Source organism: Dipodomys spectabilis, unplaced genomic scaffold (genome assembly GCF_019054845.1).
Source record: "Dipodomys spectabilis isolate Male_0828 unplaced genomic scaffold, ASM1905484v1 ptg000289l, whole genome shotgun sequence".
Classification (NCBI taxonomy): domain Eukaryota; kingdom Metazoa; phylum Chordata; class Mammalia; order Rodentia; family Heteromyidae; genus Dipodomys; species Dipodomys spectabilis.
In genome coordinates, this window is record NW_024870966.1 from 934,463 (window position 1) to 960,864 (window position 26,402).

General features: G+C 41.5%; 1 protein-coding gene across 1 annotated transcript in view; it reads right to left on the minus strand.

The window, feature by feature from the left end:
* The window catches only part of Cacul1 (CDK2 associated cullin domain 1), a 71,699-nt gene extending 46,814 nt beyond the window's left edge, over positions 1–24,885 (minus strand). The window contains exon 1 of the mRNA XM_042701347.1: positions 24,259–24,885. Coding sequence (XP_042557281.1) covers positions 24,259–24,646 — 388 coding nt within the window. The 5' untranslated portion in view covers positions 24,647–24,885. The remainder of the gene's footprint in view (positions 1–24,258) is intronic.
* Between the last annotated feature and the right edge of the window lie 1,517 nt (positions 24,886–26,402).

A 26,402-nucleotide genomic window follows, 5' to 3' on the forward strand; every position in this document is an offset into this window, starting at 1 on the left:
AATTAACAAGGCTATCGTGGAAAAGATGGGATGCAAACTATGACAAGGGTATCTACTTTTAAAACAAATCACAGAATCTACAATATATAAAATAAGAAGAATGTTTTGACTGGATAGAAAGCTAAATACATAAAGAATTCAACATGTACATGCATACTATGTGCAAACCATTTCCACACACACAAGGAAGACAAGAGCACATGGGGCCTATGAGGCCTGCTTTATGCTGCTCTAAAGGTGCTGTTAACTGTGAGATGGGCCCTTGGAGAGTTTGAAACACAGTAGTGACACAAGAACAGTGTTGAGAGCAAACTAACTAGAAGGCTGTGAGTTACGGGAGGTATACTGGTGTACTGGGGCAGGGGGAGCCTTGAGGATAGGGGGAAGTCCGATTCTGAATGTATTAAGGTAGAACCAAGTAAGATTGACTAATGGGATGGATCAGATATATGAGAAGTGGGTCAATGACTCCAAAATCGTTTTACCTGAACAACAAAAGATGGGATTGGCTGTATTCCCAGATGATTAAAAAAAAAAAAAAAAACACCCTAGAAACAGGAGCTAACAATTACTACAATACAATTACTATACTGGTCTAAGGACATAGCAAATATTGTTGGTGTCCCAACCCACTCACCCCATCAATATCTACAACTATATGCCTTTTCTTCAGGATAGAGAGTCGTAGGCACTCCCAGAGCTGCCTGCAACCATGACTACTGCAGAATCAGGGTGATTACCCCAGTAGCTTCCGCTGCTGTCAGTGAGAGGCACATATGCTACATTGAAGCCCCAGTTTCCCAAATTTCTACTGTGGTAATAACTCATCTGCTTCCTTTCCTTCTGTCTCATTTCCCCAACTTCTCTACAGGTGCTTCCAAGGGCCACTCCCTTATGCTTGAAACTATTTGTGTGTGAAAAAATGACTAAAAAAATATAGCTGGTGCTGATGGCTCAAACCTGGAATCCTGAGATCTGAGAATTTCTGTTAGAAGCCAGCCCAGGGAGGAAATTCCATGAGACTCTTATCTCCAATTAACCACCCAAAAGCCAGAAGCAGAGCTGTGGCTAGCCTTGAGAGAGAGAGAAAAAAAGAAAAATTCTGCTGCCTGCTAAATATCTTGAGCCTGAAATTTACTTGCCCTGTTAAAAAGGGAGATTGGCAAATGTTATAAAAAGTGTTACAAGCTTGTGAAATACTACCTTCTCTTATGTAATCAGAAAGATTTTTAAAAACTGTTACCTCTTCTTAGAAGACTGGCCAATCCCACCACAGAATAAGAGAACAGAGCTCAGACAAGCATCTACAAAGCCAGAGACAGCCTGAGGAACAATCAAGAGTTGGTGCAAAGTCTCTTCACATTGCCTGCAGCCCACACTTACAATGACAAGCCAGGAATTTTTTTTTTTTTTTGGGGGGAGGGGGTCCGGTCATGGGGCCTGAACTCTGGGCCTGGGCGCTGTCCCTCAGCTCTTCAGCTCAAGGCTAGCGCTCTACCACTTGAGCCACAGCGCCATTTCCGGCTTTTTCTTTTTGCTTATGTGGTGCTGAGGAATCAAACCCAGGGACTCAGGCATGCAAGGCAAGCGCTCTACCACTGAGCCACCTTCCCAGCCCAGGAAATTTTTTCAGTGTTATTTCCTTATCCCAATCCAATCCCTGGTTAAAAAAATTAGTAGTCTGTTCAGTTTACTAGCAATTTTAACAAATGAGTGTGTGTGGAGGGGTGGTAATTCTGAATTATAGCCTTTTGCTACAGAAATGAAATCACTTTAACTCTCTGACCATTCAAAGGTTCAAACTGACCACAAGAAACAGTAACCAAAATTCATGCAATGTATAGGAAATAGATTACCAACTTATAAAGGCTACATGGGACATGGGATGGTATAGGCTGACAGTTTAAGAGAAAGGCTGCAAGTAGAAAATGTAAAATTCATTCATAATTCTACCACCAATACACTGGTATATAACATCAGTCTCTTTTTCAATAGACATTACATGTGGTTAAATACAGATTTCTAGAAAGTTAAAGCAGTCTACCTTTTACAATTCTTTTGTGGAACTTTTAATGCAGTATCATTAAATAGAAGCAAATAAAGAATGGTATCTAAACAAATGAACTCACTACTAAATTACTAATTGTTATCTAGGTTAAATTTTCCAATTGAAAATAAAGAACTACTTTTTAAGCTATTTTAGAAAGACCAGGCACTATTGAAGCTGGACACAATATCACATGTCTGTAGTCCCAGCTACCTTGGGAGACTAAGACCTGAGCCCAGAAGTGAGGAGACCAGTCTAGATAACCTAGCAAAATCATTTCAGGAAGGAGGGAGGGAGAAAGGGAGGGTAGGGAGGAAAGAAAGGGAGGTGGGAGAATACTACAAACTCAAATGCAAGGTCTACACAGCAGGCACTACTTTGGTCTACTGCACAAACTAATCATTACCTTCTATCAGTGGCTGTAAAACTGACAGCCAGAGAGCATCTTCAAAATTATTGCAAATGCAAACTGTCAGAACCCAACCCAAATAGACTGGTTGGGAACCATCTGTGATGGGTGGGTAGATGGGTGGGACCTTGGAATCTGTTTAACATACCCACCTCCAGTGATCCTCAAGGCTGCTGAGTTTGAAAGCCACTGCCTAATGCTACTGTGTGGACAGCAAGGCAACTATATCCATCTTATTACAATTGCTAGTAAGGGGTTCTCTGTCATCAACAACGTGGAGAGTCAAATAAAGGAGTAAATATAAGAAAATGTTAAGATTATATCTAGGAATTATTTTTATATCGAGGATTCACATTTTACTATGTATCCTCAAGAACCCCTTACTTGGAACTGACTCCCTAGCTGGGTACCTGTGGCTCAGGCCTGTAATTCTAGTTCCCAGAAGACTGTGATTCAATGCCAGCCTGGGTGGTAAAGTTCAAGAGACTCTATATTCAAAATAACCAGCAGAAAGTTAGCTAGAGGTATGCGTCAAGTAGTAGAGCACCAACTGAGCCTGAGTGGCAAGGGCCTGAACTCAAACTCTCACACTAGCAAAAAATAAAAATAAAAAAGCATTAGCACTATGATCACGTCAATTATAAAATAATCCAAGTTTAACAGGCTAAATTATATCTGAGATATAACTGTGTGGATTAACTGTAATTACAACCAATTAGTCAAGAAGGAACTAGGAGAAAAGAGCAAAATTACCTAAGCCTACCTAATGTGTGTTTTCTAAAGGAGGAATTTAGGTTGCTATCAGTATTCCTGTTCTTCTATCAGTAACAATGTAGTTAATCTATGTTATACAAAACATCAGCACTGGGCAGAATGTCCTGCTCCTTCTAGCACAAGGGATGACTACACTCTCAAGTATTAGACAAAGAGGAGCTGAAGGCCAAGAACAAAACCTTAGGAATGGGAGGGAGGAAGCCCTTGGAAGTGGAGGAGGATACTCAGAATCAGAACTAGGTGGGAGGTAAGAAGGATCATCAGTGTTTTAAAAAGAAAATCCCAGCTGTTTTTTCAAAAGAAAAATAACTTGCTATGAAGTCAACAATGGTACTGAGTTGCTCTTTTAGGAACAACTAAGTTAAATCAGTTTAAAAAGTATTAAAAAGTAATAAGCAAATACATTAAATACTCTGCTTTATGAGGAGAAAAAACAAAAGCTATACCTCCTACTCAGGTTTGTTTCTATTTGCCAGAAGAGAGAAGTTAAGGTTAAGTTCTAAAGAAGTAACTTTCTACAGTAAACTAAATTCTTTTAAATGGTGTCTGGGGGAAGTTTCTAAGTTTGAAGTTTCCTGGTTTTCAGAATTCAATGTAAGCACTATGGACATTGAAAATGTCTCTGTGCATATTAGGAAGTTATCCTTCCTAAGAGTACATGAAGGTAAACATGAATTTACATTCAAACACATAACCATCGATGTTCTGTTTTAATTTAAGTCCTCAGTAACACTTTTTCCCTGAGGTATTGGGACTTGAACTTTGGCCCTGTGGCTCTTGTTTAGCTTTATGGCTAAACAAGCATTCATGGCTAGCACATTACCACTTTAGCCATACCTCCACTTCTAGCTTTTGCTGGTTAGTTAGAAATAATGGTCTCTCAAATTTGTCTGCAGTGGCTGGCTTTAAACTGTCATCCTCAGATCTCAGCCTCCTGAGTAGCTCTGATTGTAGGTGAAAGCCACCAGCATCTAGCCTCAGTAACATACTTTTTTTTTTTTTTTTGGTCAGTCATGGGGCTTGAACTCTGGGCTTGGGTACTGTCCCTCAGCTCTTGAGCTCAAGGCAAGTGCTCTACCGCTTGAGCTACAGTGCCACTTCCAGTTTTCTGATGGTTTATTGGAGATAAGAGTCTCATGGACTTTCCTGCCCGAGCTGGCTTTGAACCACTATCCTCATATCTCAGCCTCCTGAGTAGCTAGGATTACAGGCATGAGCCACCAGCGCCCAGCTATCAGTAATATATTCTTTAAGGGTTCTATGCTGCTACCCATCCCCCAAAAAAACACCTTGGGCCAGATAAAGTTGTAACATACCAACCATCAGAAGCTACACAGGCTACTTTGTCTTACTTCACATGAAGTGTCCAAAAACTTTATAAAAGTTGTAACTTGAGGAAATACAACAGAAAAAGGAAGTTTCTTCCATCAGTACTATCTTAAAAAAAAAAAATTCTAGGAAGTGGTGCTGTGGCTCAAGTGGTAGAGAAAAAAGAAAAGAAAAAAACAAATTCTAGTGTGGTGGCTACTAGCACAACTGACATTTCTATTTCCTTATAAAGTTACTGCACAACACCATTCTACAACTACAAGTGAGAGATCTCATCTGGAATATGAGAGGAATCAAGACATGAGTTATGGTACTAATTCCACCAAATCCAAACTCTCACAAAATCCAAAATTCAAAATAGAAAGTATTTGCTCAACTGAGATTATACTTATATAAACTATCCTAATTACAGACCTACAATAGTTTAAAATTTCTTCACTGGGGGCTGGAAATGTGGCTTAGTGGTAGAGTGCTTGCCTAGCATACATGAAGCCCTGGGTCCAATTCCTCAATACCACATAAACAGAAAAAACCAGAAATGGCACTGCAGCTCAAGTGATAGAGTGCTATCATTGAGCACAGAGAGGCTCTCAGGCCGATTTCAAGCCCTAGACCAGCAAATAAAACAAAGAAACAAAATCTTCACTGTCTTCCAAGATTTAAATAGATTGGTCTCTCCTTGGCAGTAAGCCCAAGGACATTTGAACTCTGTAGTAGCAGTAGTGAAATGCAGATGCTGAAATGCATCCCAACAATCAGGAAATTAATCCTGCCCTACAAGACCTGGAGAAGTTTAAGAATTGAGGATAGAACGAACATGTGAGTTACAGGTAGAGAGCTAGAAATGGGGGGAAGAGGGTGGAGACTAGTTGCAAAAGATTACGTCCCTGGACAAACACAAAGACAAATTTTCAGGACTTAAGAGTCCTAGAAAAAGCTCAGGACTCATATATTAAACAAAAGTTAAAAGTCAGTATCATAAATGCCTAACTACCCTGGCTCCTTCTCTTTAATTTAGTGCCACTGACTAAGAGAAATACACTTGTTTCCTGCTCCATTTACCCACCCCTACCTTTTCTTAATGAAAAAGCCTTCTCTACAGACACAGAACAGTCCCAGAGAAGATATTCACACACTACATTTGGCAGTTCCTCAAGAAAATAGCCACTCTGCATCCAATTAGTTTAAACTGAGGCCCAATAACTTAAAATTTGACAAAGGCTCCTATAAACAGAACTACCAAATTGTCTTTTCCATTTTAAATATGACTACCACAGCTAAGGATTACCAAAATTTGCAAAAAATCTCAGTGAAAATCAAAACAAACAAAAATTGATGAGCTAAAAACAAAGGTAAGAGAATAGCAGCTTCAAGAGAATTGAAAAAACTATTACCATCCAGATTGAAAAACAGTCTTGAGAAAAGCAATCCAAGTGCTCTAAAAATTAAAAATATAGCCAATGTTAAAAACGCAATAGAAAAATGAAGGACACACCAAGAAACTCTCCAGAAAATTAAGAGAAATAGAATATAGCAAAATACAGTTAACAGACTTAGCTTATCTAAACAGGAAATTCAATGTATGATTGACTACCAATAATTCAAGAAAAGAGGAATAACAGAGAAATTGCAAAGAAAGGGGAATGCTAACACATTAATATAAGAAAGTATCCCAGAAGCTTTCTCAAGGCAAAGAAAGAGAATTAAAATAGCATTTGACTTCTCCATTCAGTGAATTGTACCACGCAAGTTCTAAGTCAACGGAGTTATCACTTTATAAGCTCCCAGGCACTATCTAGGCATGGTTGTACATGCCTATAATTCCAGCTAGACTGAAGGGAAGACAGGAGGATCACAGTTCAAGATCCGCCCTAGTTATCTGAACAATAACTGAAATCAAAGAGGACTAGAGGAAGCTGGAAGGCAGTGGCTCACATCTGTAACAGTATTGAAGAGATCTAAGAAATCCTTTTCAAAGCCAGGGCAGGCAGGAAAAGTTTGTGATCACACTAAAAAGCTAATAGTGGAGTTGTAACTCAAGTGGGGGAACATCAGCCTTAAGCAAAAAAGCTCAGGGACAGCGTGGCGTGCGAGCGCACGCGTGCACGCACACACATACACACACACACACACAGGAGGAGGGGCACACATGGTAAAACCTAGCAAGCACAACTGTAGACTATTCTTCCCCAAATCCCACCATCCTGGGAAACTTTTCTTCCAATTCATAAGGATATGCTATCAAGATTGTGACTAAATATATACATACTTTATTATAGCATCTAATCATGTACCACCATTCTATATTGCTAACCTTCTGTCTCATTCATTATCAGATGCCAAAATACCACCTTGATGTACACTAAATAAATTATCACTTAAATAAAATGCCACTCAGGTAACCTAATCAACACACCTACTGCCTAACCTACCTATCTGCAGAGGTTAAGTCAATGTTCAACAACATAGGAAGAACTATAGAAGTCCAATTTTCCCTGCCAAGATATGCCACAAAGGCAGATGAACAAATTTTTGCCTAGTGCCTAACAGTTCATAGAATGACCACATATGGTCTACAGCATCCTGTTGCAGTTTAAAACAAGTAAATAGCACTGATTTTCATTAGAGATCTAGGATTGGCCCTATAATAAATATCATAATGGCTTTGACAGCTTCATCAGTGACATATGATGTAATTTTTTTAAAGGGCAGGGTGTCTGGTCAAATGGTGGTAAAGCAATAGGGAATCAACCCTAACTCTCTCTAATCAGAGATTTAGGGTCCTAACACACTTCACCCTAAGAGATCAACAACAAGAAAAATATGAACAGAGAATCACAGGAATGAAGAGGAACTTATACCTAACACACAAGGATGGAAAACTGCAAAGTATCTTCCCCCTGCCCCCCATCTGGCACCTGCAGTGTGGCTAAGCCTCGAGAGGTCCCATGGCTGCACCAGCACCTAACCAGCGCACACAGCAGCACACAGCAGCAACACAAGACCACGGCATCCATATGCAGAAGGCTTTCACAACACCCCCAGTCAGCCCAGAACCAAGGCCATCAACTTTACCTGCTGGGGACCCCTCCCGCAGTAGACCAGCACTGGTGGTGACCCACAGTGCTTGGCTCAGACCACCCTTCTGCCCAAGAAGGGACATCACACTTAAAGAGGGCAAGGAGGCCAGAGCCCTCCCTCATTGCCCCCCTCTCCCCCTCACCCACCCCTGCAGTCCGCTTCCAGTGGGAAGACTACAAGGACTCACACTGGTTGGGCTCTGCAACCACTGCAGAAAAACCCGATCTAGGGCACCAGTGGCTCAAGCCTGTAATCCTAGCTACTCAGGAGGCTGAGAGCTGAGAATCACAGTTCAAAGGAAGGAAAGTCCATGAGACTCTTAGCTCTAATTAATCACCAGAAAACGAAGTGGCACCTTGAGCGGAAGAGCTCAGGGACAGCATCCAGGCCCAGAGTTCAAGCCCCACGACCGACAAAATGAAAAACCTGATCTACTAAAAGACAGTGGGACAATTTGTGGGAGCCCATTCCTTCCGAAGCTCACATCCACCCACCCCAGAGGTCTGAATCCCCAGCCCCCACCCCAGACCAGATCAAGCACCTGCCAACTGAGGAAAGCTTACCAGCCTGGGGGGCAGTGTGGTCTGTCCACCCATTGCGAGCTAGCCCAGGGCCAAGTGTAGGCAACCCTCTGGGTGCCAGCAAGCCAACCCAGGGCAAGAACCTCACCAGTACAAGGCTATCGCCCCTCATTCCATGAGAAGTAGACACCAGTCCAGGACCAAGAAGGTGCCAGCCTAGGATACAAGTGGGGGTAGTCTCTAGCGCTGCCCTGTGGGAACCCCCTCCAAGGCCCACATTTGTCCCAATCCAGGACCCAGGCAGAGACAACCTAACATTAAAGCACACAGTGGGAACCTGCATTCCCTCTCCGGCCCCCACAGGGCTCAAAGAAGATCCAAGTGCTGGAACACTGCTCCCAGCTCCTCTAATGTAGACACCAGTCCAGGCCTCGGGCCAGACCGAGCCCCCACTATGACTAGCAGGAATCTACCTACCCCAGACACAGACTGGGCCTAGACACTAGACTGTTGTGTACCACATAATGGGAACACACCACCGAGCCTAAACCTAGGCCAGACCACCCTGCCCACCACAGAGCCATATCCAGAGAACCCCACTTCACCCACCACCCTTACCACAACCTGAAGCCAAATGTATAAATCACAACAAGAGATTACAAATTTCCTAACATCCAAGACAACAAACCAAGTCCCAAAGCCAGCAACAATCCAGGGAAGGACCCTAGTGAACGTGGAGAAGAAATGAAGGACAAAAGAACCATCAAAGAAATGATGAGAGAACTGGCTGATGAAATAAAAAGGGATATCCAAAAACAGAGGAATGCAAGGAGGAAATGACAAAGAACATACAGAAAAATAGTAAAGATGAAATAACACCATCAAAACTGACCTCAACAAAGAACGTGGAAACATAAAAGGTTCAATTTCTCTATTGCAAACCACAGCTGGAATGCCCAGGCAGCAGAATAAATGAACTGGAAAACAGTATAAAGAGTTGAGGATAAAACAGGGGACCAGACCAAAAGAAGTGAAGAGCATGGAAAAAACACTCAGAACATAACAAAGGGAAATCCAAGAATTGGCACTTGGCTGAAAGATTGAATTTCCACAGTTAGGATCAATAAGAGGTAAGAATTCAAAACTAAAGATACTGAAAACCTATTCAATGAAAATAACAGAAAACTTCCCCAATCTTCACCGAGATCTCACCCACCAGACAGATGCATACAGAACTCCCAGTAGATATGAACAAACACTTCTAAACACATCATAGTGAAAACACTGGACTTAAAAACAAGTAATTAGGGCTGGAAAGGTGGCTCAGTGGTAGATTGCTTGCCTTGCATGCATGAGGCCCTGGGTTTGATTCCTCAGCACCACATAAGCAGAAAAAAAGCTGGAAGTGGCACTGTGGCTCAAGTGGTAGAGTAATAGCCTTGAGCATCGCCTAGGCCCAGCATTCAGACCCCACGACTGACCAAAAAAAAAAAAGAAAAGAAAAGGAATTAATTTTAAATGTAGCAAAATCAAAGAAGAAGCTATATTACAACAGAAAGAAGATCAGAATCACTGCAGATCTCTCACACAAACTCTCAAGGCAAAGAGAGCCTGGAATGGTATAATTCAAGTCCTGAAGATCAACAACTGCCAACTCAAACTGGTGTACTCAACAAAGCTATTATTTACATTTGAGGGTGAAAACTAAAACCTTCCATGACAAATAAAAATTAAAGGAATTCATGAACACTAAACCAGCATTACACAAAGAATACTAAAGGGAAGCACAAAATCTGAAGAAAAAAATCAAAACCAAGGGAACGCATTGGACAAAAATCACTCTTAAGACTAGTCTAGTTAAACACAGGAAAGAAGCAAAATACAGGAAAACAAGAAGATGGCAGGAAACATGACACAAATTCCTGTAATAACTCAATTCCCTAATCAAAAGAAGTAGAGCAACAGACTAGATCAAAAAACAAGATCCATCCATTTGCTGTTTCCAAGAGACCCATCTCACAGCCAATGATAAAAACAAATTCTGAATGAAAGGATTGGAAAAGATCTTTCATACAAATATATAATGCAAGAAGGCAGTCATATTGGTACTTAATAAAATAGATTTTTCATTAAAATCAGTATGAAGAGAAAAAGAAGGTTATTACATATTAATAAAGAGAATGATCTGGGGCTGGGAAGGTGGCTCAAATGGTAGAGCGCTAGCCTTGAGCTGAAAAGCTGAGGGACAGCGCCCAGGCCCAGAGTTCAAGCCCCACAACTGGACCCAAAAAAAAAAAGAATTAAAGAGAATGATCCATGAAAAGGAAATCACGCTGGCCAATATTTATAGACTAAACAATGGAGCACCTAAATATGTTAAAGAAACACTTTTGGACTTACAGAACACGATAGACCCCAACACAATAATAGCAGGAGATTTTAATACTTCACACTGAGCAAAGGACCAGTCAACCAAACAAAAGATAAGCAAAGAAGCCTCTGAATTAAATGACACCATAACCCAAATGGACTTACCTGATCTACAGTATTCCACCCTTCTTCTCAGCAGCCCACGGCACATTCTCCAAAATTAATCATATCATAGGACACACAAAGAACCTAAATCAAATACAAGAGGACTGAGATAACTCCTTGCATCCTATCTGACCACAGTAGAATCAAACTAGTTCTCAACAACAAAAACATACTGCAGAAACACATGGAGATTGAATAACACACTACTGAATAACACCTCGGTCACAGAAGAAATAAGAAAATTAGGAAATTTTTACAATTCAATAAAAATGAAAACATCACCTTTGGGATACAATAAAAGCAGTGCTGAGAGAAAGGTTTATAGCTCTACGCGTATACATCAAACAGTCCAAGTAAAAAAACTTCATGAAGCAACTAAAACTGCTAAAACAAACAGACAAACAAACAAAAACAGGAACAAACCAAACTCAATACTAGATGGACAGAGTTAGCAAAGATTAGGACAGAAATTAATGAAATTTTTAAAAAGCTATACATAAAATCAATGAAACAAAAGGCTAGTTTTCTAAGACAAAATAATAAAATTGACAGACCACTTGCGAGATTGATGAAGAAGAAATGAGATTCAAGTCAATAAAATCAGAGATGCCATAGACATTACAATGTTCAAGAAATCCAAACAATTATAAAGGACTACAAAAAAGAAGGAAAACATAACAGAAATTGACAAATTTCTAAAGACACACAAACTGTCTAAACTCAATCAAGAAGATATAATAAACCAGTTAAACAGGCCAATAACTATGCAGTGAAACTGAAGAAGCAATCAGGAGGCTTTCAACAGGAAAAGCCCAGGCCTGGATGGATTCACTACAGAATTCTATAAGACTTTTAAAGATGAACTAACATCAATACTTTTCAAGCCTTTCACTGAAATAGAAACAAGAAAAGAGAATTAGAGTCAAATTTCTCTGAGGACAATTTTCAAACTCTTCAATAAAATACTAGCCAATGAATCCAGAAACAAATTTAAAAAAAAAAAATCAGATATTATGACCAAGTAGGCCTCATACCACAGATTTAAGAATGGTTTAACATACGAAAATCAATAAATGTAATTCACCACATCAATAGAGCCAAAGACAAGTACTACAAGTACTACCTTTCAATAATTGCAAAAAAAAGCCTTCAACAAAATACAACATCCATTCATGTTAAAAGCTTTGGAGAAGCTAGAAACAGAAGGAACCTTCCTTAAAATAATAAAGGCTATATATGACCGACCAACAGCCAATATCATACTGAATGGGGGAATCATTTCCCCTAAAATTAGGAACAAGGTAAGGATGTCCACTCTCTCCACTCTTCTTCAATATAGTTCTAGAATTCCAATCCAGAGAAAAAGACATAAAAGGGATTCACATAGAGAAAGAAGAAATCAAACTATCCCTATTTACAGATGACATAATTTTATACCTAAAAGACCTAATAAACTCTATCCACAAGCTCCTAGAACTGATCATCTATGGCAAAGTAGGATAAAAAATTAACCCACAAAAATCAGTAGCCTTTCTGTGTGCCTACAATATACAAGCAGAAAGGGAAATCATGAAAACAACTCCATTTGCAATAGTCTCAAAAACAAAAAATCCTAGGAATTAACCAAAGATTCAAAAGATCTTTTAGCAAAAACTATAAAAATCTGAAGACAGAAATCAAAGAGGACATCGGAAATGGAAAGACCTTCCATGTTCATAGATAGGTAGAATCAATACTGTGAAAATGGCCATACTGCCAAAAATGACATACAAATTCAAAGTAATCCACATCAAAATCTCAATGATGGTCTTTACTGAGTTAGAGAAAACAATCCAAAAACTCACTTGGAATAACAAAAGACCTAGAATAGGCAAAGCCATCCTAGGAAAAAAAAAAAAAACATGTAGGTAGTATCACAATGCCAGGCCAGAAACTCTACTAAAGAGGTATAACAAAAAACAGCATTACCTGTAAACTAGTACAACCATTCTAGACAGCATTCTGGAAGTTCCTCAAAACCTAAACATAGACCTTCCCTACAACCCAGCCATACCACTCCTAGGGATCTACCCTTAGCATCATGAACCAGGATATGATAAGGACACCTGCACATCCATGTTTGCTGCCACATTATTCACAATAGTGTGATGCCCCACGACAGATGAGTGGATCCAAAAAAGGTGGTACCTATACATATGAATGTTACACAGCCATTAGAAAGAATAAAATGTTGCCATTTTCAGGGAAATGGTTGGAACTAGAACAAATCGTGTTAAGTGAGGTAAGCCAAGCACAGAGAGACAAATAGCACACATTCTCTGATATGTGGAAGTTAGATCTAACGTGTACTGGAATATGACAAATTATACAGGATTCTAGATACTCACAGTGAGACTAAGAGAATATTCTTAGGAGAGAAACACAAAGGTACAATGCCTAAATGCCTCTTCATATTTATATAAAGTGATATACATACTGAAAAAAACTCCAACATATGGAAACAACTTTTTTGATGATTCTGTCTTCTTTACCTTATATATGGTATGTCCACATGTGTATCTTCGGGTAGGTGGGGGGAGGGCACAGAATGCAAGGGGAAAAGGGCAGCAGTGGAGCTCATTAGACATTAATGAAAGTGAACTGAACATCTCAAGTGTAGATGGGAGAAAGGGACTGGGAGACAGTGAGAAAACAGAAGATCCTATAGGAAAGGAAATGTACTCATTACCTAACTCATGTAGTTGTAATCCCTCTGTACATCACCACTATAATGTCAATAAAGTAAATTAATTTTTTTTTTAAAAAAGAGGCAAAGTAAGAGTTCCAGTAAGGGCCTGAGGTTAGGCCCATGGATGAGTACTGGAGGAGTGTGTGCTGCAGCACAGCTCCCAACAAAGCTGGAAGACCACCATCACAGAAGCATCACAGTAGGTATCTTACATTAAGGGATCCACCTGGAAGAGTCAGCCCATCTGCAAAACGGCAAGTAGGCCTTGGTTAACTGAAGGACAATTCAGGTCTTACAAAATCAGTTAACTTTAGTCAATGCAAAAGTCAATTTTTAACAAATTTTTGCATCAATGTTAAAAACAGGATTTTATTTAGTTCAACTTAAAATACTGTGAAGTTTTTTTAATCTGGGATGAAAAAAAATTAATACTAAAAATTTTTTATTAATTAATAAAAAATACACTGGGATACTAGGTCTCCTCAAGTTGTGGTTTATTACCATCATTCATTCATTCATTCATTGTTATTTTATTCTCATTGCCACAGTGCTGCACGCCCTCTTTACCACATTCAGAAAACTATCCTACTTAGTACTCTTGGAGTATGAGCAGATGTGAAATTTTGATGCACTGATCTGCTCATCTGAGCAGAAACTTTAAAAAGTCAATGTGTATTTTTCATCTCTTTCAGAATCCAAAGAGCTTCCTGATCTTCACAAAGAGATGGCATATAAAGAGCCACAGCCACTAACTTAACCCTTGCTGCTATATAAGCTCCTAAAATTTGGAGGTTATTTTCATACAAGGCTAATGGTGAATGGAAAGTTGAGCAAAACTTATACTTTGTAAATTATGTTCCAATAAGGAAAGGCATCTGAGATTTGGAAGGCCAAACTGAAGTAAAGGACCCATTATTGTTGCTGGTAGTTCTGTAGAGAACTCCAAGTTCTGTTGCCAAGTCATTAATCTCAAGGAAGGGGGGAAGGAGGGAAATGGCAGCAGTGTGGAAGTGGAAACAGAACAACACCCTGCTTGATCTCTGGAACACAATTATAGAGACAAATCCTTACTATCCTCCAGCCTTCCAATTTTTCCAAAGATTTATAAGACATCTAATTCCCATTATTAAATCCCTCTTTGCTGGGCATGGGAGCTCAAGTCTGTAAGCTTGGCTACCTGGAAGGCTGAGAATGGAAGGATAGCAGTTCTAGGCCAGCCCAGACATTCATACAAGACCCATCTCTCAATTAGTGTTAGCTGAGTGCAGTGGCATGTGCCTGTCACCCCCACTACGTAGGAGGCTGAGATCAGGGGGATCACAGTTCCAGCCCTCTTGGCAGAAAAGTCCAGGAGACACAACTCAACAGAAACTGGATACTGTGGCATATGCCATCCATCACCCCAGCTCCAATGGGAAGAGTAAAACAGGCAAGTCAAGGCTGAAGTGTGGACTTCAAACTATGATCCTCAGATCTCAGCCTCGTGAGTAGTTAAGATTACAGGTGTAAGCCACTGGTGCCTATCTACAGTTTTTTATTATCACAGATGCCATGTAGGCATTCTATTATATACACCATACCCAAACCTTTTTTTATTTTAGTTATTTTTAGGGTTTTTCCCAGCGTGGCCTCAGACCATGATTCTCCTAGCTTTTGCCTACTGAGTAGCTGGAATCACAGGTACAGGCCACCACACTGGGCTTTCTGATTGATTGCTAACTTTTTTGCCCAGGGTAGCCTTGAATTGTGATCCTCCCTACCTCTACCTCCAGAGTAGTTAGGATTATGAGTCACCATGCTCAACCTTAAATTTCTTATCTTTTGATCCATTCTTATAAAAAAAAAAAAATGGGTAAGCCCATAGACACAAAGCAGACTGGATGATTCTAGGAACTGAAGGAGAAAGGAATGGAGAATAAATGCCTAATGGGCACAAATGCTTATGGGATAATAAAAATGTTCTGGAATGAGGTAGACTAATTGTACAATACTGAATGTACTAAATGTCACTGAAGTATTCATTCTAAAATGGTTAATTTTTCTGTTCCATGAATGTCACTTCACATGGAAAAAGATAAAGAGCTGTTTAAAGCAAGATTAATAAATGACATTGGCCAGGGGCTGGTAGCTCATACCTGTAATCCTAGCTACTCAGGAGGCTAAATCTGAGGATCCTGGTTTGAAGCCAGGAGGGCAGTAAAGTCCATGAGATGCTCCAATTAGCCATCCAAAACACCAGAAGTATAACTGTGGCTAAAAAATGGGAGAACGCTAGCCTTAAGAAAAAAAGCTCAGGGACAGCACCTAGGCCCTGAGTTCTAGCCCACAACCAACAAAAATAAATAAAAACGTGTATATTGAAAGTTATGCCCAAACAGAAGTAAAGTATATGAGACCTATGTGTGGCAAAAACAGCACAAAGGACAGAACGAAAGGAAGCATGTAGCTATTACACTTTTTTACACTATTTGAAAGCAGACTGTTCAAAGTTTTATAGTGCAAATTCTAGAATAACTGCCAAAGGGCAAGAGAACATGCTAATAAGTCAAATCTGACACACAATAAAATTATAAATAATAATTGAAGGGAAAAATAAATGGCAAAACTGATTAACTAAAAAAAATACATTAAATATGAAAGGTCTCAATATGACTATTAAAAGGCAGAAATTAAGCTAGGCACACTGGTGGCTCACAACTATAATCTAGCTACCCAGGATGCTTAGATCCAAAAAATCATAGGTCAAAGCCAGCCAAAGGTAAAAGACTTCAACTCCAAAACAACCACCAAAAAGCCTGGGCTGAAGGCTTTGTTCAAGTAGTAAAGCACCAGCTGAATATAAGCAAGCTGAGTGAGTTCAAGACCCTTAGCTAATTCACTCTAGTCCTAGCAAAAAAAAAAGGCAAAAAAAATTAGTAGTGCCATACCTAAGCCATCTAGTCCAGAGGCAGAACTCAAAACCAGCTTAGGAGGCTGGGAAGATGGCTCAGTGGTAGAGCGCTTGCCTTGCATGCCTGAGGCCCTGGGTTCGATTCCTCAGCACCACATAAGCAAAAAAGAAAAAGAAAAAAGCCGGAAGTGGCGCTGTAGCTCAAGTGGTAGAGCGCTAGCCTTGAGCTGAAGAGTTGAGGGACAGGGCCCAGGCCCAGAGTTCAGGCCCCACAACCAGACCAAAACAAAAAACAAAAAACCAGCTTAGGCAAAAAGTTCATGATATTCCCTTCTCCTAAATTAACAAAAAAATTGAGTGTGGTGGCACCTAACTACACAGGAAGCATTAAGAGGCTGGTCCAAGGAAAAAAGTCCCTCTCTCAAAATAGCCAAAGCAAAAACGGCTGAGGACATGGCTAAAGTGGTAGAACACTTGCCTAGCAGTATGAGGCCTTGAGATCAAACCCCAATAATAGGCAGAAGTTGCCAGACTGGCTCTAATTATATGCTGTCTCCAAGATGTGTCCTAATGAGCACCAGTGCTCACAGTTGTAATCCTAGCTACTCAGGAGGCTGAGAGATGAGGATCACTGTTCAAAGCCAGCCCAGGCAGCAAAGTCCGAGAGAGTCTTATCTCCAATTAACTACCAAAAAATAGAACTGTGTCTCAAGTAGTAGAGCACTAGCCTTGAGCAAAAATGCTCAGCGACAGGGCCAAGATCTTGAGTTCAAGTCCCAGGACCAGCATACACACAAAAAGAAATGCACCCTAATCTGAAAAGAAATATCACACAGATAATAATCCTGAAAATCCTGGAAAGTAGTCTTCAGGGTAAAGACTAGACATTCCATCATAATAAAACAGACCATCAACAAACAACAATTCTAAATATGATATACAAAGTAAGGGATTTATGGAACAGAATTTAAATCCATATGGTTAGTTATTTTCTTACCAAGTTTCCAAAAGACTTCAGTAAGGACGGAAGTCTTTCAACACACAGTGCTGGCACAGCTGGACATCTACACAGAAAAAGGAACTACCAATCTTAGCTCAACACTGTGCACAAGTAGCAACACAGAATTCAAATCAAAATACAGACAAAAATCTCTGTATTCTTAGAATACAAAAAGCATAAGACAAAACTGATTGTGGGGGGTGGATAGGAGATGAGAAGGGATGGGAAAGGGAAACAAAGGAGGAGGCAAGAATGCTTGATAAGAAATGTACTCATTATCTTGCCCATGTAATTGTAACCCCTCTATACATTATTTTCACAATAAAAAAAATCATTGATTTGATTTCATTTCCAATTTAAATATTCAGTTTCCTATCTGAAAAAAAAGAAAAAACTAATTATATCAAAATTCAAAACATCTGCTCTTCAGAAGACATTATTAAGAAAGAGCAGAATGGCTTATTATAGTCTATAAAAGTAGCAGATTCCCTTAGCCAGGTACTCGTGGCTAATGCCTGTAATCCTAGCTACTCAGGAGACTGAGATCTGAGGACAGCAGTTCAAAATCAGCCCAAGCAGTAAAGTCTGTGAAACTCTTAACTCCAATAAACTATCAGAAAACCTGAAGTGGTGCTGTGGCTCAAGTGGTAGAGTGCTAGCCTTGAGCTGAAGAGCTCAGGGACAGCACTCAGGTCCAGAGTTCAAACCTCACAACTGGCCAAAAAAAAAAAAAAGGTAGCAGATTCTCCAACTCACCATCCTTCACCTGCAACACACACCACTAAGTAAACATCCATCTTACCACAGCATGCCTTCTCTTGTAGGATTTGAGAGGAACAGGAACTTACAAAACTATGGTGATTTTTTTACTGTCATTATCACATAGTTATACAAAGGGGTTACAATTCCGTAAGTCAGGTTATGAGTACAATGCTTCTTAGTCAATGTCACTCCTTCCTTCTCCCTCATTTTCCCCTCTTGGCTTCCCCTCAAGCTTCATAGTTCACTTTTTTAACTATAGTGACTCTTACATTGTTTGTTGTGCTATAAAGTAATTCATTCCTTTGTTTCTGACCCAGGAGTACCCCTAGCTCTATCAACACCCAAAAGTAACAGTACAAGGCTAGGCTTTTATCATGCAAACATGGGAAAATCAGACCTCAGACCAGTTACATGATGAAAACTTATCACACTGTACACCTAAAATATGGAGAAGAAAGAAAACAAGAAGTATAAAAGAAAGAAGGAAATGGATGAGGAAGAGCTAAAGAGGAAAGAAAGAGGAGGAAGTTGGGACTCCTTAGTATGTAGAAGAATGAATCTAGATTTATGACAGCAGAAAAGATAAGAGTTTAGCATACTTAAACCAACAACCCACAGGCACAGATACATGCATGCGTATGCCTGTGTATACACACACATACATACACACACACCCTAAACTGTGCACTGAGAAGGCCCTTAAACTGTGTGCTCTAAGAAGGCCCTTTGCCAAGCAAGAAGTTTTTGGTAAGGGATGCACTATTACCCTAGAAAAAAAATGCTATGGCAGTTGTTCTGTGTGGTTCTGCATTAAAGATAGGTAACACTGCCATTAAAAGGGGCTGACTTCAATGGGATAGTTCAATTTCCAGAGTGACAATTGTGAGATATAAGTAAGCATGACTATTAGACAGGAGGGCCAGCAGCGGGCCATGATCAGGATGGGCTTAGATCTCTGGTGGTGGCTAGTTATGATGTCCTCAGAAAAAAAGACTAGCAAGATACTAAACATAGTACTTGACCTGTATAATGGGAGCAGGGAAGAATAAGAATGAAAAAATCTTTTTATACCAGAGGCCACAAATCCCCACCTAATACCCAAATTGAGTCTGTTCAGACACAGTATTGCCAGGACACAGAAGATGGGTTCAAAAACTGCTTCAGGAACATACTTAAAAGGCTGGGGACATGGCTTTGGGTGCTAGTGCACAAGCACAAGACCATAAGTTAAAACCTCAGTACCACCAATAAAAAGTCTTCCTATTAGCCTTGTCCAATAAAACATGCAGCTCTAGATAGCTCATTTGAGAAAGTGGGAAATGAGATTTTTTTTTATCATTACCCAACACTGGCTCTTAAACTGATACTATTAGAGACCAGAATGTCACTGAGGGAAACCAGTCAGATAACAGGCTTCGGGATCTCATGATAAATGGTGCTTTATCCCCAATCGCTCTCACAGTGAGTCCAGAAAATCCAAGATCCCACCTTAATATTTACCACTTTCCTGAACACAAAGGAAGTAGTTCCCTGACCAATGGAAGCATGGCTGTAACTTAGGAGAACCAAGTGAAGTCCCCCTAAAAGTCTCTACCAAAATATCAAACCCAGTGCAATGAATAGCACAACTCTAGCTAGAATTACAAAGAATGCTACCGGCTTCAAAGAAAAGAGACCATAGGTCTTAAGAGAATGACTGGATGTTCGTAAATTGTATTTGTGGTGACTGATTATAGCTGCTGTTCCAGATATAGAAAAATATATCTGGTTACTAAGATCCAACAAGTTTTCTCTCCCTCAAAAGCAGACTACCAAAAAGCTTCTTTACCTTAGAACATACCTTTACTGTCTTGGCTCAGGACGCAGCAGCACTCTAGCTCTATTTCATTATCTGCTCCACAGACTTTGAGCATTTCAACAACACTCCAATCCACTGCCCTGCAATTCCCACCAACAAATGATTCTTATCTCTACATATTCTCACCTACACTAGCACTAATCAGCTTTCTAATAATAATAATTATTATCAATCTAAACACAAAAAGATATTCCAGGGGCTGAGAATGTGGCTGAGTGGTAGAGTGCTTGCCTAGCATGCACGAAGTCCTGGGTTCGATTCTCAGTATCACATAAACATAAAAAGCGGGAAGTGGCGCTATGGTTCAAGTGGTAGAGTGGCAGCCTTGAGCAAACGCAGCTTAGAGACAGTGCCCAGGCCCTGAGTTCAAGCCCCAGGCAAGAACAAAAAAAGTCATTCCAATAGTTTTAATCCATACGACTCTAATTAATAACATCTAGTTATAAATTTACTGTTTTGTGGTAAACTATTTTTTGCCTATTTTTCTAAAAAAGCTGCTGTCCCTTTATTGTTGTTGTGTAGGCCTCTATTCTAGCCAAAAGTTTCTGGTGAAGCCAGGTACCAGAGGCTCACACCTGTAATCCTACTGATATTCAGGAGGCTGAGATTCTGAGGATTGTGGTTTGAAGGCCGCCCAAGCAGCAAAGTCTTTTAAGACTCTTATCTCCAATTAACCACACAAAAGCCAGAAGAAGAGAGCTGTGAGACAAGTGGTAAGAGTGCTCGCCTTGAGCAAAAAAGCTCAGGGACAGCAACATGCCTCAGATCCAGCATTAAAAAATAATAATAAAATTCCTGGTCAGTTTAAACACTATAAAATACCTTCCTTCATTCTTCAATCTGTTTTGATGAATGGAAATTCTTAATTTTTATAAATCAAATTTTATATAATTAAAGCTTTTCTCTTTAAGAAGTTATTCCCACTGGGTGTCAGTATCTCATGGCTACCTACTCTCATCTCCAAACAGTTAAAAATCGGAAGTGGAGGTGTGGCTCAAGGGGTCAAACACTAGCTATGAATGAGTGAATAAACAAGCAGGAGCACAAAATTCTGAGTTCAGGCCTCAGTATGGGGGAGGTGAGATGGGGAAAGTCTTCTATGGAAAAAACTTTTAACCTTTTCTGCTAACTTTGTTTTGTTTCAAAGTTAAGTCTTTAGTTCATTCAGTCTATTCTGTTTATAGTGTCATATTTGTAAGCCACTCTACCTATGATGTTTTCAGGGATCAGAATCACCTTTAAGTTCCCAAACAGATGTAAGTAATTCCCTGCTCTAATTTGCCCTTAACTTTGTTTTTTGTACTTCCATTCATACCCATTAATACCACAGACATGAAATGTTAACTTCTAATAAAGCAAGCCATTCCCAAAACAAATTAAGACTCACAAACGTCATTCTACCTACCATATAAATTTTAGATTTAGGTTACTAAGTTTGTTAAAATAAATTTGATGCTGTTGTTAAACTTTTTTTTTTTTTGGGGGGGGGTCCGGTTGTGGGGCCTGAACTCTGGGCCTGGTCCCTGTCCCTCAGCTCTTCAGCTCAAGGCTAGCACTCTACCACTTGAGCCACAGCGCCACTTCTAGCTTTTTTTCTTTTTGCTTATGTGGTGCTGAGGAATCGAACCCAGGGCCTCATGCATGCAAGGCAACTGCTCTACCACTGAACCACCTTCCCAGCCCTGTTGTTAAACTTTTTACGTTGTTCATACTAGTTTAAGAGTTTCTTTCTTGGTTCAATGGTTCTTGGTTAAGTAGCCATGTGTCTGTAAATTTTTAGCATTATTTCTTCCCTTCCTGTCTTTATACCTTTTTCCCTCTTACACTGTTAGCCAGGAACTTGTTTAAACAGTAACAGAGAGGCCATCCTAATCTTGTTACCACCTTGGGAGTGACTGTATCTAAAATGTCTCCATGACATTTTTTTTTTTTTTTGCCAGCTCTGGAATTTGAATTCAGGGCCTGAGCTCTATCCCTGAATCTCTTTGTGTTTAAGGCTAGTGCTCTATCACTTAAGCCCACCCCTTCAACTTTTTTTTAGTGTATTGGAGATAAACTTTTCTGCTCAGCCTAGCTTGGAACTTCAATGCTCGCTCAGATCAAGGCTCCTGAATAGCTAGGATTACAGGCATGAGCCGCTGGCGCCTGCTCACCAAGACATTTTATCCTGTCATTATTTGCTGAGGGTTTTTGGTAATAACTTTATCTTGTACTCTTAGCTTGCTGATAGGTTTTCATCATAAATAGATACTGGATCTAATCAAATGGTTTTATGTCAACAACTGTCTTTCTTTATTCAATTAGTAAGATAAATAATATTGACATACAGATGCTGAGGCATGTTAACATTCCTAGGACAAAGCGTATTAATCATGGGTTTTTTAAAAAAAAATACATGAATGGATCTGATGAGCTAGTACAGGACTTATTTCTATGCTACTCAGTGAAACAGACCTATAGTCTTCTCTAGTGTTAGAACCAAGATTTTACTAGCCCATAAAATGACTTGGCTTTTTTTCTTCTTATTTTTCAGAACTTGTAAAGAAAATTATGTGGTATTTAAGTTTGAGGAGTTCACTTACAAGGACATTTGGATCCAAAGTTTTTGAAAGGTAAGGTCTTACATCACTACTTCAATTTATTAAATGTCAGTTTAAACTTTCTTCTGATACTTTCACTGTTAACTATTTCCTAATAATTATACTTTCATGTAAGTTTCCAAATTCATTGCCAAACAGTAATTTAAAGTGTTTAAATCTGATAGGTTTTCCATTTTTCATTTTTAATATCTCTGCATCTTTCTTTTTCTTGTTCAATCTTATCAAAAAGCCACCTAGCTTATTCACCTTTGCAAGGAACAATCTTTTGGTTTGGTAAATCTTCCCCTTGTTCTCAACTTCACTGATTTCTGCTCTGTGCACTGATCTGTGAAATCATCAAAGGAACTTGAGCTCTAAAGCCAGGTGCTTCCCCACTTAGATAAATCACCCTGCCACTTTTTACAAGGTCTAGTTTCACAATGTAACCCTCAATACATAATATAAATACAATGCCAAACCACACCATATAAATTCTATTCTCCGGAACAGATAATGGGGGGGGAAGCATATACAAATCTTACCAAGCACACCTACACATCATCTTTAGCTAGAGCAGTATTTACAGGCAAATAAGGTTCTGTGCTATTTTCACACACACACACACACACGTGTAAGGATGTGACTAGTTATCTGTATCTGGGCATATCTAAGCAGACTAGTAACAGTACAACATGGTAAAATTGACTAGAAGTGAAATATCCAGTTACTTTACTAATGCCATTTTAAACTTGGAATGAATTAACAGGAGAAAACCCTCTAATAAGTGAAAAAGATATCTAGTGTCTTCTTATCCATTTTTATTTGTTATTTGTTCGTTATTATTTATCCAGTTTTAGGACCAAGATTTTGCTCATTCTCACCCTATCCCTTATTTTCCAGAACCTGTAAAAACACCACAGCTACACCACACCAAGAAAGTGAGCAAAGCAAAAACACATTTTTCTCCCTAGCTATAGAAGTAAATATACATCCTGGCTGGGGACTGTTTGGATTCCTTTTGGCCTAAAATCTTTCAGCTTGCCACTGAATGGGGCAGATCACTAGCAAAAAAAAAGTTCAACACGCAACAGGCTCGTGTTTGGACACATGCTGAGCGCGCTTGTCTGAAAAGTGACTTTAAACAAAAAGGCTGTCGCAGCTACCGCTGCACGAGGAAACAAATCACATTTCCCTTACGGGAGGCAAAAGTATACGGAGGTGAAAAGAACACGCCAACTTTCCGATTCTTGACTTGTTTCACTAGACTAAAAGGCACAGGAACACCAATCGCCAAATTCCTTCCCACCCACCCCTCCCCCTCTGGCTGCAAACATACAAAGACGTAAAAACACAAACGGTTTCTCCCGTAGAGAAACTCAAGTCTTTATTTTCCCCTCACCCTGGGCGAGTGAGAACTCAGTGGGGGACAGACGAGAAAAGAACTTCCTGGGGCTGAGAAACAGCCAGTGGCGATAAGGATCGGGCGGGTGGAGGCGCTCGGGGCGGCGTGCGTACCAGGCTGCTTCCCGGGGCCAGGTAACCCAAGAAGCCTGGGCCGCTCGGGCGCTGGCCGCCGACACCGAGCGAGGGGGAGGGGAGGGGCGGGGAGAAGCGGGAGCGGCGACGGCGGGAGGGAAGGAGCGGGAGAGAAGCGAAGGGAGAGCCCCGGGCCTGAAAACAAAGGCGGCGGGGCTAGCTCCGAGCGGGGAGGGGCCCGCGAAGGGGGCCGGGGCGGCGGGACTCACGGAACTTGGAGGTGGAGGTGTTGATGTTGATGGCGGAGCTGGGGGCGGGGGCCGGGGCGGCCTTGACGGCGGCGGCCGCCGCGTCGCAGCTCTTCAGCATCATGATCACCCCGTTGGTCTCCGGCAGCGGCGGCGGCGGCGGCGGCGGTGGCGGCGGCGGCGGCGGAGGCCCCGGCGGCCCCTCCTTGGGGCCTTTCCTGTCCACCGAGAGCGCGGGCACCGCCAGCAGCTGGCCCCCCGGGGGCTCCCGGGCCCCGACCGAGGCCGACAAGGGGGGCGCCGGGGGCGGCCGGAAGCCGTCCACCGCGGCCTCCCAGTTGTTGTGGTTCTGGTCGTCCATCATCGCCTCGTAGGTGAGCGCCTCCTCCTCTTCCATGCATTCCTCCATCCTGCCGGCTCCCGGCGCCCGCCCGCCTCACGGGCAGGCACCTGCTCACCGCCTCAACCCCCGGGCCAGGGGGGCACCGCGGCCTCCTCGGGCTCACATCGCCGAGGCCCGGGACGGACGCGGCGAGGAGGGCGGCGGCGCGCCGAGCTTCCGACTCCTGTCCGGCCGGCTGTCCGACAGACACAGCTGACTGAGGAGGGTGCTCCCGGGATCTCGTTCTGAGAGACGGCCGGAAAGCGGCAGGTCACGTCACGACACTTTACGGCAGTTCCCAGCAAGCGGTTGAAAAGGGTGCTGAGGGGCCCGGCCAGGGAAGCACGTGGTACGAAGGGAGCGCCCGGAGAGGCTCCGAGAAAAGGGGGCGGGAGTTGTGATCCGCCCTCTGCTCCTAAGGGCAGAGGTTCGCCCCGCCTCCGCTGGCCAGATGCTGAGAGGGGTGGAGCGACGCGTGCCTGCCCCGCCCCTCCCAGCCTCACGTGATAAGGGAGTTTGGGCTGCGCACGCAGGTTACTATGACGACGGGGAGCTGGGCAGGCGCTGGGCGGTGCCTGAGGATGGCGCTAAAGCCGGACAGAGGATGCTGTGATCCGGGTTGTCTCTCGGGACTTGATTTTTTTTACCCGCCCCCCACAGATCGCAGTGTCCCGGAGTCTCGGGACACCTCACTGCCCCGGCCTTCGCCTTGCCAGGCATGGGGCCCGCAGAAGGCCTGGGGGTGGCAGATTATAAGTGGGTCGATCGCCCTCCACTAACTGCTGGTGGTCCGTTCCTCCGCTCTTGGAATAATAACAGGTTAGCCGAAAAAGATGAATACGTCTGAGATATTCTTGGGATTTCTTTTAAACGTTCCTGGAGATTGAACGCAGGCCGTGCCTATGCTAAGCCAGCGCTTTTGCAACGGAACTACGGCCTCTGCCTCCTGTGGATATTTTCTTAAGTTTAACTATTTGACATGCTTAAGTCAAGCTGCCAACAATTTCAAAATCTGCCAACAAGTTGAAGGTGTGGGGGGGGGGGGGCGCCTAGGATAAAAAGAAGTCATTCTAGTTCTTTTTATTCCTCAGAGAAATTTACATTCTTAAGTTCTAGCAATCATGTAATCGAATGTGTTCTAATAGTTTTTGTTTCTTTGGAACTCAATCTGGCTAACAGTGATGAATTTGTCTAGAAAAACTGTTCATTTAAGTAAGGTGATAATGAATTGTGTGTATGTGTGCCAGAACTAGGGCTTAGCTTTTCACTCAAGGCTGGCACTCTACCACTTGAGCCATATCTCCACTTCTAGCTTTTTGCTGGTTAACTGGGAATAAGAATCTCACAGACTTTTCTGCCATCTAAGCCTCCTGAGTTGCTATTCACAGACATGAGCCACCAGCACCTAGCAGATAATGAACTTTTATTCCCATAAGTAATTAAGCCAGGCACCAGTGGCTCACGCCTGTAATCCTAGCTACTCAGGAGGCTGAGATCTGAAGATTGCAGTTCAAAGCCAGCCCAGGCAGGGAAAGGGTCTGTGAGATTCTTATCTCCAATTAACCACCTCAAAACTAGAAGTGGCATTGTGGCTCAAAGTGGTAGAGTGCTAGCCTTGAGCCGAAGAGCTCAGGGACAATGCCCAGGTCCAGAGTTCAAGCCTTATGACTGACAATAAATAAACAGTAATTAGCATAAAGGAAAAAATGTTTTCAGGCACTGGGAAATTGTTAACTTCTGATTGACTTCAGTACCCATATTTATTTCTATTTCTCTTACATAT